General features: G+C 45.7%; 1 protein-coding gene across 2 annotated transcripts in view; it reads right to left on the reverse strand.

The window, feature by feature from the left end:
- Positions 1-17,644, reverse strand: part of fbn1 (fibrillin 1) — a 190,866-nt gene that overhangs the window by 115,805 nt on the left and 57,417 nt on the right. For both annotated transcript variants that reach the window (XM_037539934.1, XM_037539933.1), the window contains exons 10-15: positions 14,899-15,051; positions 11,732-11,956; positions 10,523-10,669; positions 10,226-10,345; positions 7,002-7,127; positions 4,345-4,467 (exon numbers count right to left, since the gene is read on the reverse strand). In XM_037539934.1, the coding sequence (XP_037395831.1) occupies positions 4,345-4,467; positions 7,002-7,127; positions 10,226-10,345; positions 10,523-10,669; positions 11,732-11,956; positions 14,899-15,051 (894 nt within the window). The remainder of the gene's footprint in view (positions 1-4,344; positions 4,468-7,001; positions 7,128-10,225; positions 10,346-10,522; positions 10,670-11,731; positions 11,957-14,898; positions 15,052-17,644) is intronic.

Below are 17,644 nucleotides of genomic sequence, written 5' to 3' on the forward strand. Positions count from 1 at the left end.
ATTATCCTTGAATTTTCTCATTTATATTTACAGCATTTGGCTGACACACTTATCCAGACTTACAATTTGATCAGTTTACACAGGCAGGCCAAGGTGGTGTTAGGAGTCTTGCCCAAGGACTCTTATTGGTATAGTGCAGGGCGGTTACCCAGGCGGGGCACTGAACCCCAGTCTACAGCATAGAAGGCAGAGGTGTTAATCACTACACTAACCAACAAATTTACAAAGTGCTTTAAATGACTTCAGGGGATGAGTAAGAGTAAGTGACCCTTATTAGTCCCACAACGGGGAAATTTCACCTCTGCATTTAACCCATCAGTGCAGTGAAACACCACATACACACACTAGGGGGCAGTGAGCACACTTGCCCGGAGCTCAAGGACACCTCAGTCATGGACTGTCGGCTTGGTGTGAAACTTTCTGTTGTAGATAAACTAACCGAGTCAGAGCCGCTCCCAGTGGTGGTGATAGGAACCAGACGTCCCTCTAAAAGCTCCTACAGAAAGTTCCTACATGAACTGGTTCTGAATTCACTGCCTGATGACTGAGACGCTGTTTTATGAGAGTTTAGAGAACTTCAACTCCATTCATGGTGGAGGGAGACATGCAGGGCGCTGTGCGGCAAAATAGTCCCCAAAGAAAACTCATTATTCCAGATTTTCCACTGTTTTCCATCATCAACATTCCATATAAGCTCAGAAGAATCATGTGGGTTCTCTGGTGGTTCTGGATGGTGAATAAAGTGTCTATATCTGTGTTGTAGTCATGGCAACGCCTGGTTCCCATCACCACCACTGTAAAGACAGCTGAGCCGTTTCACACCGAGCCGCTCTGAACGTCTATGTTTACGTTCTTAAATCAGAAGAATTCCCTTTTAATAGAAGATAATGTGCAGTTTCTGAATTCGGTCAGTAAACAATTCACGTATTTCTGTAAATCATTTTCAGCAGTTCTTTGGTAAGAGGTGTTTAAATTAAGGGGTTTTCCAGAGCAAATTATTAGTGGTAATTCTTTATTAATGCTGCGATGTGTGCTGTGTTTTTACAGGTGGGAACCTCAGAGAAAGTGAGTGCGTAAGCAAAAAGCATAAATTTAAAGCATAAATATTATATTTTATATTTTATTTTATTGTATGTTATTTTTAATGTACTTCATCTTTATTCTCTAAATCACACGCTCCGATTTAATGAGCTTTACAATTTTACAAACGTAATAATGTTGAAAATGATGTGCTGTTGTTTATAGGGGTGTAATGGTGGGCAGGGGACCCTCTCTCTGCAGCTAAGGCCAAACAGTTTGGCCTATTAGGGGTTCATAACTGCAGCAGCGTCATAGCTCCTGACCCCCGATCAGCCGCGAGGCTGAGTTTGAGGTGAACAGGTGAGTGAGGGGTCAGGAAGCGGCTATCGAGGTCAATAAACAAAAACCACAGACTGAAATTGAAGTGAGTCTGATCCTCTACACACCTTTTTTCTGTTTTTCTGAACTCGTACCGAACCATGCGGTCCAAACCACGATGTGAACCCAACCATGGATTCAGTGTACCGTTACACCCCTAGCAGTCTAGAACCGAAGGTTCATTAAAACTTGTGTTTAACTGATCAAACAGATCCACATTAGAGCACAGAGTGCATCACTATCATTCTAACCCAAACAATCTGTGTGTGTTTGTGTTATGTCTGAAGTTAGGGGACTGTGTATATCTGTGTGTGTGTGTGTGTGTGTGTGTGTGTGTGGGTGTGTGTGTGTGTGTGTGTGTGTGTGTGTGTGTGTGTGAGTAAAGGTTGGTTTCCTCTGTCTTAGACACAGGCAAATCCAAGTTCCTCACCAGACTATACAGATCATTAATGAGAAAATACATCAACCAGAAAAACACCCGGCTTCACAGAGCACCGTTGAAAAGAGACGCAAAATCTTAAGGGAACTTGCTTTAAGATTTCTCGCTTTTCTCAGCGGCTTCTTTTCTAATCATCCTCACCAAAGTTCATTTGTCAGTTTACCAGCTTGATTCTACACGACTCTACTCGCCTTTTTTGGTTTTCCAAGTGAACCTGCTACCTGGTGCTATTTTTGGTTTCACCTCTGTCGGTTTCCAAGTGAGCTGAGCCGATACGAAACGGTGATGTGGATGTCTGTGTCCCAGTATGTGCATCTCTATATATACACTAAATGTATGTGGACATCTGACCATGACATGTATTTGAGCATGCTGGACATTCCATTCCAAAACCATGGGTTGAAGTCGCCCCCTTTGCAGCTGTAACAGTTTCCACTTTTCTAGGAAGTTCTTCCCCAAGATTTGAGAGAGTGCCTGTGGGAATTTCAGTCTAAAGAGTCTTTGTGAGGTCAGGATGTCGGATGAGAGGGTCTGGCTCACAATCAACGTTCCAGTTCATCCCAAAGGTGTTCAGTGGGGTTGAAGTCAGGGCTCTGTGAGGCCACTGAAGTTCCTCCACACCAAACTGGTCACTTCATGTCTTTATGGAACCGCTTTGTGCTCAGGGGCTCAGTCCTGCTGGAACAGGAAAGGCTCTTCCCTAAACTGCTGACACAAAGCTGGAAACAGATAATTGTGTAAAATGTCTTTGTGCTGTAGCATCAACATCACCCTTCACTGGAACTGAGAGCACAAACCTTGGAAAACAGCCCAGCCCATTATACCCCCTCCACCAAACTTTCCTGTTGGCACTATGCATTCCGGTATGGAGCGTTCTTCTGGCATTCACCAAATCTAGATTCATTACTCCAGAGGATGTTTCCTCTGCTCCAGAGTCCAGTTGTGGCTTTGCACCACTCCAGCTAGTGATCTTAGGTTTGTGTGCCGCTGCTCGGCCATGGAAACCCATTTCGTGAAGCTAACAACAAACAGCTCTTGTGCTGATGGTGCTTCCAAAGGCAGTTTGGATCTCTGTAGCAAGTGATGCAACAGAGGGTCGACGATTTTTCATGCTTCAGCACTCAGCGGCCCACTCTGTGAGTTTGCGTGGTCTCCTGCTTCATCCATTTCACAATAACAGTTGAACAGGGCGGTTCAAGCAGGGTGGAAATTTCATAATGGCAGTACCACATTTAAAGTCTCTGAGATCTTCGGTGCAAGTCATTCTACTGCCAGTGGTTGTCTATGGAAACTGCAAGGCTATGTGCTTGATTTTATACACCTGTTAGGAGTGGGTGTGGCTGAAACACCTGAACTAGTTAGGAGAGGTGTCCACATACTTTTGACCATATAGCGTATGTGTTTATTAGAGGTCTGCGACTATAAACCTGACCTAGTCTAATTTATCACGTACAAGGGCTGGAGGTTAGGGAACCAGCCCTGTGACCAGAAGGTTGCTGGTTCAATCCCCTCAGCTGACAGTCCTAAATGTGATGAGCCGATAGGGGGCAGTCGTGGGCTGGAGGTCAGGGAACCGGCCCTGTCACTGGATGTTCGCCGGTTTGATCCCCAGAGCCGACAGTCCATGACTGAGGTGTCCTTGAGCAAGACACCTAACCCCCAACTGCTCCCCGGGCGCCATGGATAGGGCTGCCCACCACTCTGGGCAAGTGTGCTCACTGCCCCCTAGTGTGTGTGTCCACTAGTGTGCATGTGTGTGGGTGTTTCACTGCACTGCTCTAATTTCACAGTGACAAATGGTTCTAAATTCTACTCTACAGTATGTTGTGCTGCGATAGCAGGATGACCTTCGTGTTGTGTCTTCAGAGACATGTTTACTGTTCTGCAGCAGCTACAAGCCCAAGACAAGTGTAAGCATCTGTGTTCTTCCTTTCACCACTGAAATCACTGTCACTACAGCCAATGCTCAGCCTCCAGACCGGAGAGCAGAGTTTATTTACTTCATATTCTGTTGATCGTCTCCAGCTTAGAGTAGCACAGTAAGGCTCTGTAAAACCGTGTCTACCACTCCTGCTGAAATCATTAAAGACCCTAAAGACCCTCTTTTTCATTAACAGCTGAAATGCATTATTCCACAGTAATAAAATATTCCAGCCTTGCTTGGAATGTGAACAAACTGTAATTTTTATCGTGGTCAGTTCTCTGCTTGAGGCACGGATGACGTGTCTTCATACCAAAGGACCGCGACACGTCACGGTATGCAAATGCCTCAACAAACGTTGTTGCCCCCTGATGACGTCCTACTCGTTCTGCACTAGAGCGAGAAGATAACAACACTCAGCTCTGAGCTACATGCCCTCAGCGTCACCTTGCAAAGTCAGAATGTGGCAAACTTGTGTATATCTGTGTATCTGTGAATGTGTGTGTGTGTGTGTGTGTGTGTGTGTGTGTGTGTGTGTGTGTGTGTGTGTGTGTGTGTGTGTGTGTGTGTGTGTAAAGTCTCGTACCTATGCAGTAACGTCCAGTGCCGTCCAGTAGATAGCCGGCTTTGCAGATGCATTTGAAGCTTCCATCATCGTTGATACACATTCCATTCAAGCAGATGTTCCTAATCTGACATTCATCAGTGTCTGCGCACACACACACACACACACACACACACACACACACAGAAAGTAATGTGTCAGCAGTTAATCGAAGCAAAATTGCTGCATGCCGTGATTGCGATGTACCCTACACTCACACAGTGATTATTTATTTATTTTTAAAAGGCTGAATTATTTTAACTAAAACGTTTTCTGGATCATCTTCATGACTAGATAGCACTTCCTATTTACCTTGGAACGAAATGCACTCCTTATTAGAGCATATTTGTTACACCTTATATGGGCTCTCCTAGTGTGACGGACTACATTTCCCAAGACACCTTGAGAAATCATGTGACTTCCCTGTAGAATCAGAGTCCTTCATGGACTCCATTACCCAGGAGTCAAGCGGTGATCATGTGATCGGTGACGATCAGGAGGATAAGTATTCATTATCTATTATGAGATGTTCAGTATCTTCTATTAATGAATCAGTGACTTCAGTATCTACTATAAATTATTCAATACTGACTATGAAAATGATGTGTAGGTTCTGTAGTTCTGAGTGTGAGGAACTGAAGTGTAGACAAGCAAAAGAGAACATCTGGTAAAAATCCCAATAAACTGTAGAACGGACTCGGTTTATATCACAATACCTACATTTAGAGCCGGTTATTCATTCAGCCTAATGAGAAACTGTAGAACGGACTCGGTTTATATCACAATACCTACATTTAGAGTCGGTTATTCATTCAGCCTAATGAGAAACTGTAGAACGGACTCGGTTTATATCACAATACCTACATTTAGAGTCGGTTATTCATTCAGTCTAATGAGAAACTGTAGAACGGACTCGGTTTATATCACAATACCTACATTTAGAGCCGGTTATTCATTCAGTCTAATGAGAAACTGTAGAACGGACTCGGTTTATATCACAATACCTACATTTAGAGTCGGTTATTCATTCAGCCTAATGAGAAACTGTAGAACGGACTCGGTTTATATCACAATACCTACATTTAGAGTCGGTTATTCATTCAGTCTAATGAGAAACTGTAGAACGGACTCGGTTTATATCACAATACCTACATTTAGAGTCAGTTATTCATTCAGTCTAATGAGAAACTGTAGAATAGACTCGGTTTATATCACAATACCTACATTTAGAGTCGGTTATTCATTCAGTCTAATGAGAAACTGTAGAACGGACTCGGTTTATATCACAATACCTACATTTAGAGCCGGTTATTCATTCAGTCTAATGAGAAACTGTAGAACGGACTCGGTTTATATCACAATACCTACATTTAGAGTCGGTTATTCATTCAGCCTAATGAGAAACTGTAGAACGGACTCGGTTTATATCACAATACCTACATTTAGAGTCGGTTATTCATTCAGTCTAATGAGAAACTGTAGAACGGACTCGGTTTATATCACAATACCTACATTTAGAGTCAGTTATTCATTCAGTCTAATGAGAAACTGTAGAACGGACTCGGTTTATATCACAATACCTACATTTAGAGTGGGTTATTCATTCAGTCTAATGAGAAACTGTAGAACGGACTCGGTTTATATCACAATACCTACATTTAGAGTCAGTTATTCATTCAGCCTAATGAGAAACTGTAGAATAGACTCGGTTTATATCACAATACCTACATTTAGAGTCGGTTATTCATTCAGTCTAATGAGAAACTGTAGAACGGACTCGGTTTATATCACAATACCTACATTTAGAGTCGGTTATTCATTCAGTCTAATGAGAAACTGTAGAACAGACTCGGTTTATATCACAATACCTACATTTACAGTCGGTTATTCATTCAGTCTAATGAGAAACTGTAGAACAGACTCGGTTTATATCACAATACCTACATTTAGAGTCGGTTATTCATTCAGCCTAATGAGAAACTGTAGAACGGACTCGGTTTATATCACAATACCTACATTTAGAGTCGGTTATTCATTCAGTCTAATGAGAAACTGTAGAACGGACTCGGTTTATATCACAATACCTACATTTAGAGTCGGTTATTCATTCAGCCTAATGAGAAACTGTAGAACGGACTCGGTTTATATCACAATACCTACATTTAGAGTCGGTTATTCATTCAGTCTAATGAGAAACTGTAGAACAGACTCGGTTTATATCACAATACCTACATTTAGAGTCGGTTATTCATTCAGTCTAATGAGAAACTGTAGAACAGACTCGGTTTATATCACAATACCTACATTTACAGTCGGTTATTCATTCAGTCTAATGAGAAACTGTAGAACAGACTCGGTTTATATCACAATACCTACATTTAGAGTCGGTTATTCATTCAGCCTAATGAGAAACTGTAGAACGGACTCGGTTTATATCACAATACCTACATTTAGAGTCGGTTATTCATTCAGTCTAATGAGAAACTGTAGAACGGACTCGGTTTATATCACAATACCTACATTTAGAGTCGGTTATTCATTCAGTCTAATGAGAAACTGTAGAACAGACTCGGTTTATATATGGTAATGTGTAATGGTGTGCACGCACATGACTTTGTGTCTATGTGTGTTTGTGCTACCTTGGCAGTTCTTCCCGTCAGTACTGAGCTCGAAGCCGGCGTTACACACACAGTGGAAACTGCCGTCCGTGTTCACACACCGTCCGTTATTGCAGATGCGGCCGTTAGCCACACACTCATCCAGATCTGCACATAGAGACAGGATGAGTGTGAGTGAGTGCATTAGGCCTGTCAACAGTACCTGATTAAAATCAAATTATTAAATTAAATTAAAATTTAAAAGCTGAAATCTAAATGGCTGAGATTTCCTAGTGTGTTGCCAGCTCCACATCCCAAACTAATTAATAACAATACAATAACAATGCAGTGACTGGAGTGCATATCCCATTAGGAGTGCCCTCAGTAGTGCAGTAGGTGAAGTACAGTAGTGTGTGGTTTGGGACGCGGCGTTAGATCAGCCAGTGAGACGCGATCAACAGCTGCTCTGCTGCGCTGCTCGTTAAACACCTGCAGGAGAAAGTTTGAGGGGTTTGATGATTAAGAAACTTTTATGGAGGTAATTTAATACATTTATTGAGATAAGCTGATTTTAGCTAGATATTCGCCAACATTCATAATCCGTTATCCGTTTAAGGCGCCTCAGTGTAACTGCAGCTCCATTTAAGGTGGAATGGAAAATTCAAACGAGAAGCTGGTGAAGAAGAAGACGACTTCAGCTTCATATCTGAGTGTGAGCTCAAGATGTAAGAGCTTTGGCAGTTTTGGTAGAAACTTCCATCCATCCATCCATTATCTTCCGCTTCTCTGGGGTTCGGGTCGCAGGGGCAGCATCCTAAGCAATGAGGCCCAGACCCCCCTTTCCCCAGCCACTTCCACTAGCTCCCTGGGAGGGATTCCGAGGCGCTCCCAGGCCAGCTGGGCGATATAGTCACGCCAGCGTGTCCTGGGTCTTCCCCGGGGTCTCCTCCCTGGTGGACTTGCCTGTGACACCTCCCAAGGGAGGCGTCCAGGAGGCATCCTAACCAGATGCCCGAACCACCTCAGCTGGCTCCTCTCGACGTGGAGAAGCAGCAGTTCTACTCCAAGTCCCTCCCGGATGACCGAACTTCTCACCCTATCTCTAAGGGAGAGTCCAGACACCCTGCGGAGGAAACTCATTTCGGCCGCTTGTATTCGTGATCTCGTTCTTTCGGTCATTACCCAAAGCTCATGACCATAGGTGAGGATGGGAACGTAGATCGACCGGTAAATCGAGAGCCTTGCCTTATGGCTCAGCTCTTTCTTTACCACAACAGACCGGTAAAGAGCCCGCATCACTGCTGACCCAGCACCAATCCGCCTGTCAATCTCCCACTCCCTCTCCATGGATCACCACCTTATCGTGGTGGAGGGCTTTGCATGTTTGAATGATCCTAGGAGCTGTGTTGTCTGGAGCAAAAGCTCCTGGTAGGGTCTCCCAGGGCAAACTGGTCGTAGGTGACAGGCCAGACAAAGTGTGATCCATAATCACCCCTATGAAAAGACGAAAACCGGACTTGTGTACCCTGCCTGGATCAGGGTTACCGGGGCCCCACCCTGGAGCCAGGCCTGAGGGAGAGGCTCGCCAGCGAGCGTCTGGTGGCCGGGCATTTACTTATGGTGCCCGGCTGGGCCCAGCCCGAAGGAGTTACATGAGTCCCCCCCTCCCATCGACCCACCACCAATGGGAAGGGCAGTAGTAGGGGTTCGGTGCTTTGTGGATTGGGCAGTGTCCGAAGGCGTGGGCGTTGGCGTTCTGATCCTCAGTTGCTGAAACTGGCTTTTGGAACTTGGTAGAAACTTTTATTCGTTTTTATAAAATATCACATACTGGACTGTTCCGAACTGGAGACGTGCAGGTTATACGGATCTGATCCGAACTGGAGACGTGCAGGTTATACGGATCTGTTCCGAACTGGAGACGTGCAGGTTATACGGATCTGATCCGAACTGGAGACGAGCAGGTTATACGGATCTGTTCCGAACTGGAGACGTGCAGGTTATACGGATCTGATCCGAACTGGAGACGAGCAGGTTATACGGATCTGATCCGAACTGGAGACGTGCAGGTTATACGGATCTGATCCGAACTGGAGACGAGCAGGTTATACGGATCTGTTCCGACCTGGAGACGTGCAGGTTATACGGATCTGTTCCGACCTGGAGACGTGCAGGTTATACGGATCTGTTCTGAACTGGAGACGTGCAGGTTATACGGATCTGTTCCGACCTGGAGACGTGCAGGTTATACGGATCTGTTCCGACCTGGAGACGTGCAGGTTATACGGCTCTGTTCCGAACTGGAGACGTGCAGGTTATACGGATCTGTTCCGAACTGGAGACGTGCAGGTTATACGGATCTGTTCCGAACTGGAGACGTGCAGGTTATACGGATCTGTTCCGAATTGGAGACGTGCAGGTTATACGGATCTGTTCTGAACTGGAGACGAGCAGGTTATACGGATCTGTTCCGAACTGGAGACGTGCAGGTTATACGGATCTGTTCCGAACTGGAGACGTGCAGGTTATACGGATCTGTTCCGAATTGGAGACGTGCAGGTTATACGGATCTGTTCTGAACTGGAGACGAGCAGGTTATACGGATCTGTTCCGAACTGGAGACGTGCAGGTTATACGGATCTGTTCCGAACTGGAGACGTGCAGGTTATACGGATCTGTTCTGAACTGGAGACGAGCAGGTTATACGGATCTGTTCCGAACTGGAGACGTGCAGGTTATACGGATCTGTTCCGAACTGGAGACGTGCAGGTTATACGGATCTGTTCCGACCTGGAGACGTGCAGGTTATACGGATCTGTTCCGACCTGGAGACGTGCAGGTTATACGGATCTGTTCCGAACTGGAGACGTGCAGGTTATACGGATCTGTTCTGAACGGGAGACGAGCAGGTTATACGGATCTGTTCCGAACTGGAGACGTGCAGGTTATACGGCTCTGTTCTGAACTGGAGACGTGCAGGTTATACGGATCCACCAATCCAGCTGATCTTCTCCTGAGAGTGTTTTCTGGAGACGCATCTGAAGTGTCCTCATATCTTTTGATGTTTTTCTGGTCATTTGGTCTGTTTTGTAGGTGTTTATCACCTGCAGGGCTGTATCTGCAGTGACGGTGATGAGACGAGCTCCATCGCAGCTCAGAGTTACAGCTCACCTGCCAACTATCGCAGCGTCTCTGGGATATAAGGCTTTCTGTCCACCCCCCAGTCTGTAACAGTCCACCCTTCCACTGGTGTATATGTTTCTCACCTTTGCATTCAGTTCTAGTAGCAGTGGTCTGGAACCCAACTGGACACTGACAGTAGTAGGAACCAGGAGTGTTCATACACTGCCCATGGACGCACGGACTCCGCTCACACTCGTCATCATCTTGAACGCACACACACACATACGCACACAATGGAATCATTATTTATGCGTGAAGACCCTATGAATATTATAATGTTCTGTAATTACATTCATGAGGCGTGTAAGTCTGAGTGAGTCTTACAGCTGTACAAGGCCTCAGCCTGTAAAAGCAGTGTGAATGTGTGTGTACGTACTGACCGATACACTGCCCGTGAAAGTCCAGCTTGTAACCCATGTTGCACTCGCAGCGGTAACCGCGAGGAATCGGGATGCAGCGGCCGTTCGGACACAGGTTCCTCACAGTCTCACACGTGACCATAGTGGAGATGTTCTGTGTGAGGTAATCTGACACAAACAGAGGTCCACGGTATTTACATTACAGTACCAACCTTGTGTACGTTCTTAAAAGAGGTGGTTCTTCAATGGTTCTTTAGTAAAGGGAGTGGTTCTATTTGGGACCATGAGTTGTGAATAAAGTCATTTGATGCCTAAATATTTCTTTGCGTAGTGAAATGTTTCTTAAGATTGATGGACAGTGTCTTGTATGTTTTGAAAATTGTTCAATATAGCACCAAAAAGGGTTCTTGTAACAACAATAGAGGTCAAGCTTGTAACTGTATAAGAACCCATTCTGGTGCTACACTCTCAAAAAAAAGATGGATCTTCAAGGGTAACGTAGTAGAGACAATGGTTCTACATAGAACCATGAACACTCTTCAGAAGTTCTTCAGATTGATGGAGAATGTGTGGTAGATGGTTCTATATAGAACCTTTTTGAAAAGGGTTCTATACAACACCAAAAAGGTGTTGAAGAACCCATTTTGGTGCTACACTCTCAAAAAAAAGATGGTTCTTCAAGGGTAATGTAGTAAAGACAATGGTTCTACAACACTAAAAGAAAGTTCTTCAGAATGATGGGGAATGTGCGGTAGATGGTTCTATATAGAACCTTTTTGAAAAGGGTTCTGTACAACACCAAAAAGGGTCCTACTGTTGCGATGATACCAACCTTATAACAATGGAAAAACCCTTTTTAGTGCTATATAGAACACATTCTCAATCAATTCGAAGAACAATTCTCGATGCAAAGTCTTCATTGGGTGTCCATTTTCTACAATAAAGAACCCTTTAAGAACCAGTGTGTGTGTGTGTGTGTGTGTGTGTGTGTGTGTGTGTATAGAAACCTGTACAAAGAGCAACCATCTTCAACACATTCTCCATCAAACTGAAGAACGATTTCACCACGCAAAGAACCATTTAGGCATGAAATAGATATTCAAAACTCATGGTTATGAATAGAACCATTCTCTGTGCTAAAGAACCACCTTTTTTTAAGAGTGTAATCTAATATAATTCCGTAGTCTGTAGTAGAACCCATATTAATGGTAACTGTTTGTATGTGCGTACCAGGATAGCGCAGAGGTGTTTCTGGACGAAAGGGGGCCTGAGGGTCTTGTGGTCGTCTTGGTGGTACCGGATAAATGTTTGGGGCCTGTGGTATAACCTGACCAGGAACATGAGGAACGAATGGCACAGGAACTACAGGGACCCCAGGAACCCCAGGAATGCCAGGAACACCAGGGATCCCTGGAACTGCAGGCTGGACCTGTAGACACAGCGCCTGGTACTCATCTGGAGAACACACAGAAACACACACATACATTCAGACACAGTGTCAGCTACACGTACACAACGGTCTTACATCCGTGCTCTGCTGCGCCTTTACTCATCTGTGCCTCGCCTCTCTAGACGCTTTTCCACTGCCCCGCCTCTCAAGACGCTTTTCCAGTGCCCTCCCTCTCTAGACGCTTTTCCACTGCCCCGCCTTTCTAGACGCTTTTCCACTGCCCCGCCTTTCTAGACGCTTTTCCACTGCCCCGCCTCTCTAGACGCTTTTCCACTGCCCCGCCTTTCTAGACGCTTTTCCACTGCCCCGCCTCTCTAGACGCTTTTCCACTGCCCCGCCTTTCTAGACGCTTTTCCACTGCCCCGTCTCTCTAGACGCTTTTCCACTGCCCCGCCTTTCTAGACGCTTTTCCACTGCCCCGCCTTTCTAGACGCTTTTCCACTGCCCCGCCTCTCTAGACGCTTTTCCACTGCCCCGCCTTTCTAGACGCTTTTCCACTGCCCCGTCTCTCTAGACGCTTTTCCACTGCCCCGCCTTTCTAGACGCTTTTCCACTGCCCCGCCTCTCTAGACGCTTTTCCACTGCCCCGCCTTTCTAGACGCTTTTCCACTGCCCCGTCTCTCTAGACGCTTTTCCACTGCCCCGCCTTTCTAGACGCTTTTCCACTGCCCCGCCTCTCTAGACGCTTTTCCACTGCCCCGCCTTTCTAGACGCTTTTCCACTGCCCCGCCTTTCTAGACGCTTTTCCACTGCCCCGTCTCTCTAGATGCTTTTCCACTGCCCCGCCTTTCTAGATGCTTTTCCACTGCCCCGCCTCTCAAGACGCTTTTCCACTGCCCCGCCTTTCTAGACGCTGTTCCACTGCCCTGCCTATCTAGACGTTTTTCCACTGCCCCGCCTTTCTAGACGCTTTTCCACTGCCCCGCCTCACTAGACGCTTTTCCACTGCCCTGCCTCTCTAGATGCTTTTCCACTGCCCCGCCTCGCTAGACGCTGTTCCACTGCCCCGCCTCTCTAGACGCTTTTCCACTGCCCTCCCTCTCTAGACGCTTTTCCACTGCCCCGCCTCTCTAGACGCTTTTCCACTGCCCCGCCTCTCTAGACGCTTTTCCACTGCCCCGCCTCTCTAGACGCTTTTCCACTGCCCCGCCTTTCTAGACGCTTTTCCACTGCCCCGCCTCTCTAGACGCTTTTCCACTGCCCCGCCTCTCTAGACGCTTTTCCACTGCCCCGCCTTTCTAGACGCTTTTCCACTGCCCCGTCTCTCTAGACGCTTTTCCACTGCCCCGCCTTTCTAGACGCTTTTCCACTGCCCCGCCTCTCTAGACGCTTTTCCACTGCCCCGCCTTTCTAGACGCTTTTCCACTGCCCCGTCTCTCTAGACGCTTTTCCACTGCCCCGCCTTTCTAGACGCTTTTCCACTGCCCCGCCTCTCTAGACGCTTTTCCACTGCCCCGCCTTTCTAGACGCTTTTCCACTGCCCCGCCTTTCTAGACGCTTTTCCACTGCCCCGTCTCTCTAGATGCTTTTCCACTGCCCCGCCTTTCTAGATGCTTTTCCACTGCCCCGCCTCTCAAGATGCTTTTCCACTGCCCCGCCTTTCTAGACGCTGTTCCACTGCCCTGCCTATCTAGACGTTTTTCCACTGCCCCGCCTTTCTAGACGCTTTTCCACTGCCCCGCCTCACTAGACGCTTTTCCACTGCCCTGCCTCTCTAGATGCTTTTCCACTGCCCCGCCTCGCTAGACGCTGTTCCACTGCCCCGCCTCTCTAGACGCTTTTCCACTGCCCTCCCTCTCTAGACGCTTTTCCACTGCCCCGCCTCTCTAGACGCTTTTCCACTGCCCCGCCTCTCTAGACGCTTTTCCACTGCCCCGCCTCTCTAGACGCTTTTCCACTGCCCCGCCTCTCTAGACGCTTTTCCACTGCCCCGCCTCTCTAGACGCTTTTCCACTACTCTGCCTCTCTAGACGCTGTTCCACTGCCCCGCCTCTCTAGACGCTTTTCCACTGCCCCGCCTCTCTAGACGCTTTTCCACTGCCCCGCCTCTCTAGACGCTTTTCCACTGCCCCGCCTCTCTAGACGCTTTTCCAATGCCCCGCCTCTCTAGACGCTTTTCCACTGCCCCGCCTCTCTAGACGCTTTTCCAATGCCCCGCCTCTCTAGACGCTTTTCCACTGCCCCGCCCAGGTTGTCTGAGGTTTCATTTATTCGTTTATGTGTTTAGCAGTCAGTTGAGTTTCATTTGTTTGTCTGTTGTTTTAAAGTCCTTCCAGTCTCCTGGCTTTGTTTTCCTGTTTAGCCTTTCTTTTGTTTCTAGTTTTTTTTCATTTTTTTCTCGTCCCATCTGAAGGCCACATGAAGTTTGGAGGTCTGTAGTGATTGACTCTGCAGAAAGTCGGTGACCTCTGCGCACTATGCCCCTCAGCATCCGCTGACCGCTCTGTCATTTTACGTGGCCGACCACTTCGTGGCTGAGTTGCTGTCGTTCCCAATCGCTTCCACTTTGTTATAATCCCACTGACAGTGGACTGTGGAATATTTAGTAGTGAGGAAATTTCACGACTGGACTTGCTGCACAGGTGGCGTCCGATCACGGTACCACGCTGGAATTCACTGAGCTCCTGAGAGCGACCCATTCTTTCACTAATGTCTGTAGAAGCAGTCTGCAGGCCTAGGGGCTCGGCTTTATACACCTGTGGTCATGGAAGTGACTGGAACACCTGGATTCAGTGATCTGGATGGGGGAGTGAAAACCTTTGGAGGGTATAGTGTATATATGTACCTGCAGTAATAGTAATATGTGCACCTGTAGCATGTATACATGTTCCTATAACAGGTATATAGTATCACATATATGTGCACCAGCAAGACCCATATCTGCACCTGTAGTATGTATATGTGTAGCTGTAGGAGTTATATGCATCAGGTATACGTGGATGTATACCTGTTCCACGGATGGGGCACATCTCAGGTATGGTGGTTCCAGCCCAGCAGCGGCCGATATTGCAGCAGCACTGGCTCTTGGTCATCTGCTGGGCGTTCAGGTTGGCACAACGACCGTTTATAAGGCTGTCATAGCAAAATCCTGAGCGGGCATCTACACAGGGCGAGAGAAAACGTTAGCACAAAACTGCCTCTCGCATTACACCAGCACTGCCAACTAAACTCTCTCCCACACACAGATTATTATTTCACTATTCCAGCCTAACGGCTCAGCAATGTGCAGACAATCCTGAATTCACGCTCAGGAGCTGGGAGAAAGGGAGAGAAAGAGAGGGAAAGAGAGAGAAAGAGAGGGGCATTTAGTGTTTAGCAGAGTTTAAGTTCATAGCACGCATTCCTTCCACACAAACATCCTCTTGAAAACGCAGAGCCAGACAACATCAGCTGAAGATCCCTGACCCACTTTAGCTCTGAGGAAAGAAGAGAGAGAGAGAGAGAGAGAGAGAGAGAGAGAGAGAGAAGTTTGGACAGGGGGGTGGAGGTCTGGCTGCATGTTTGGAAGAAGGTTTTGGCTAGAAACTCATATTCTCTCTCTACAGGGTCATCAAACTCTCACAGAGGGCTGAAAGAGAGAGAGAGAACCTGATGAAGACGGGAGTTCATCTCTCTGTGGCTCCACTGCATAATCTTTCTCAGGCTAAGAACATGTGACCTCAGATAGAACCCGTCACATTGAATTCCCACAGACCATGTGCTTCCAGCGTAAGCGCTGCGCTCACGCTGTGGTTCTTCAGCCCATTTTGGATTTTCCCATCTTTATGACCGAACACAAATTTAGACTCACGGAAAATAAAAACTAAAAAAGGATATCTTCTTATTATCTCTGTAGGTTCTTCTGCACATTCATGCTTCCATCTGATCTGACTGTTGTCTACACTCTTAAAAAGATGATTCCATAAAGACACAGGAACACTCAGAGAACATTTCCATCATGAAAGTATGCATTAGAATGTGCTGTAGACCAGGGGTCTTTAATTAAAATTCAATAAGGTGCAGTTAGAGAGAATCTCCTCAAATGAAGGTCTGGATCATCATGTCTGACCTGCATCGTGACTCAGAGCCGTATACTGTTCACTGAAGTAGCCGAGTAGGAACATCAGCATCTTATACAGTCGACAGCTGAACATCAGATCAAATAAAGTCCAGTTCGGTCAGATTTCACCAACATTTACTGAACATCAGATCAAATAAAGTCCAGTTCGGTCAGATTTCACCAACATTTACTGAACATCAGATCAAATAAAGTCCAGTTCGGTCAGATTTCACCAACATTTACTGAACATCAGATCAAATAAAGTCCAGTTCGGTCAGATTTCAACAACATTTACTGAACATCAGATCAAATAAAGTCCAGTTCGGTCAGATTTCAACAACATTTACTGAACATCAGATCAAATAAAGTCCAGTTCGGTCAGATTTCAACGACGTTTACTGAACATCAGATCAAATAAAGTCCAGTTCGGTCAGATTTCAACGACGTTTACTGAACATCAGATCAAATAAAGTCCAGTTCGGTCAGATTTCAACAACATTTACTGAACACCAGATCAAATAAAGTCCAGTTCGGTCAGATTTCAACAACATTTACTGAACACCAGATCAAATAAAGTCCAGTTCGGTCAGATTTCACCAACATTTACTGAACATCAGATCAAATAAAGTCCAGTTCGGTCAGATTTCACCAACATTTACTGAACATCAGATCAAATAAAGTCCAGTTCGGTCAGATTTCACCAACATTTACTGAACATCAGATCAAATAAAGTCCAGTTCGGTCAGATTTCACCAACATTTACTGAACATCAGATCAAATAAAGTCCAGTTCGGTCAGATTTCAACAACATTTACTGAACATCAGAACAAATAAAGCCCAGTTCGGTCAGATTTCACCAACATTTACTGAACATCAGATCAAATAAAGTCCAGTTCGGTCAGATTTCACCAACATTTACTGAACATCAGACCAAATAAAGTCCAGTTCGGTCAGATTTCACCAACATTTACTGAACATCAGATCAAATAAAGTCCAGTTCGGTCAGATTTCACCAACATTTACTGAACATCAGATCAAATAAAGTCCAGTTCGGTCAGATTTCAACAACATTTACTGAACATCAGATCAAATAAAGTCCAGTTCGGTCAGATTTCAACAACATTTACTGAACATCAGATGAAATAAAGTCCAGTTCGGTCAGATTTCACCAACATTTACTGAACATCAGATGAAATAAAGTCCAGTTCGGTCAGATTTCACCAACATTTACTGAATATCAGATCAAATAAAGTCCAGTTCGGTCAGATTTCACCAACATTTACTGAACATCAGATCAAATAAAGTCCAGTTCGGTCAGATTTCACCAACATTTACTGAACATCAGGTCAAATAAAGTCCAGTTCAGTCAGATTTCAACACCATTTACTGAACATCAGATCAAATAAAGTCCAGTTCGGTCAGATTTCACCAACATTTACTGAACATCAGATCAAATAAAGTCCAGTTCGGTCCGATTTCACCAACATTTACTGAACATCAGATCAAATAAAGTCCAGTTCGCTCAGATTTCAACAACATTTACTGAACATCAGATCAAATAAAGTCCAGTTCGCTCAGATTTCAACAACATTTACTGAACATCAGATCAAATAAAGTCCAGTTCGCTCAGATTTCAAAAACATTTACTGAACAT

The sequence above is a fragment of the Pygocentrus nattereri genome, chromosome 7, assembly GCF_015220715.1.
Source record: "Pygocentrus nattereri isolate fPygNat1 chromosome 7, fPygNat1.pri, whole genome shotgun sequence".
NCBI lineage: Eukaryota > Metazoa > Chordata > Actinopteri > Characiformes > Serrasalmidae > Pygocentrus > Pygocentrus nattereri.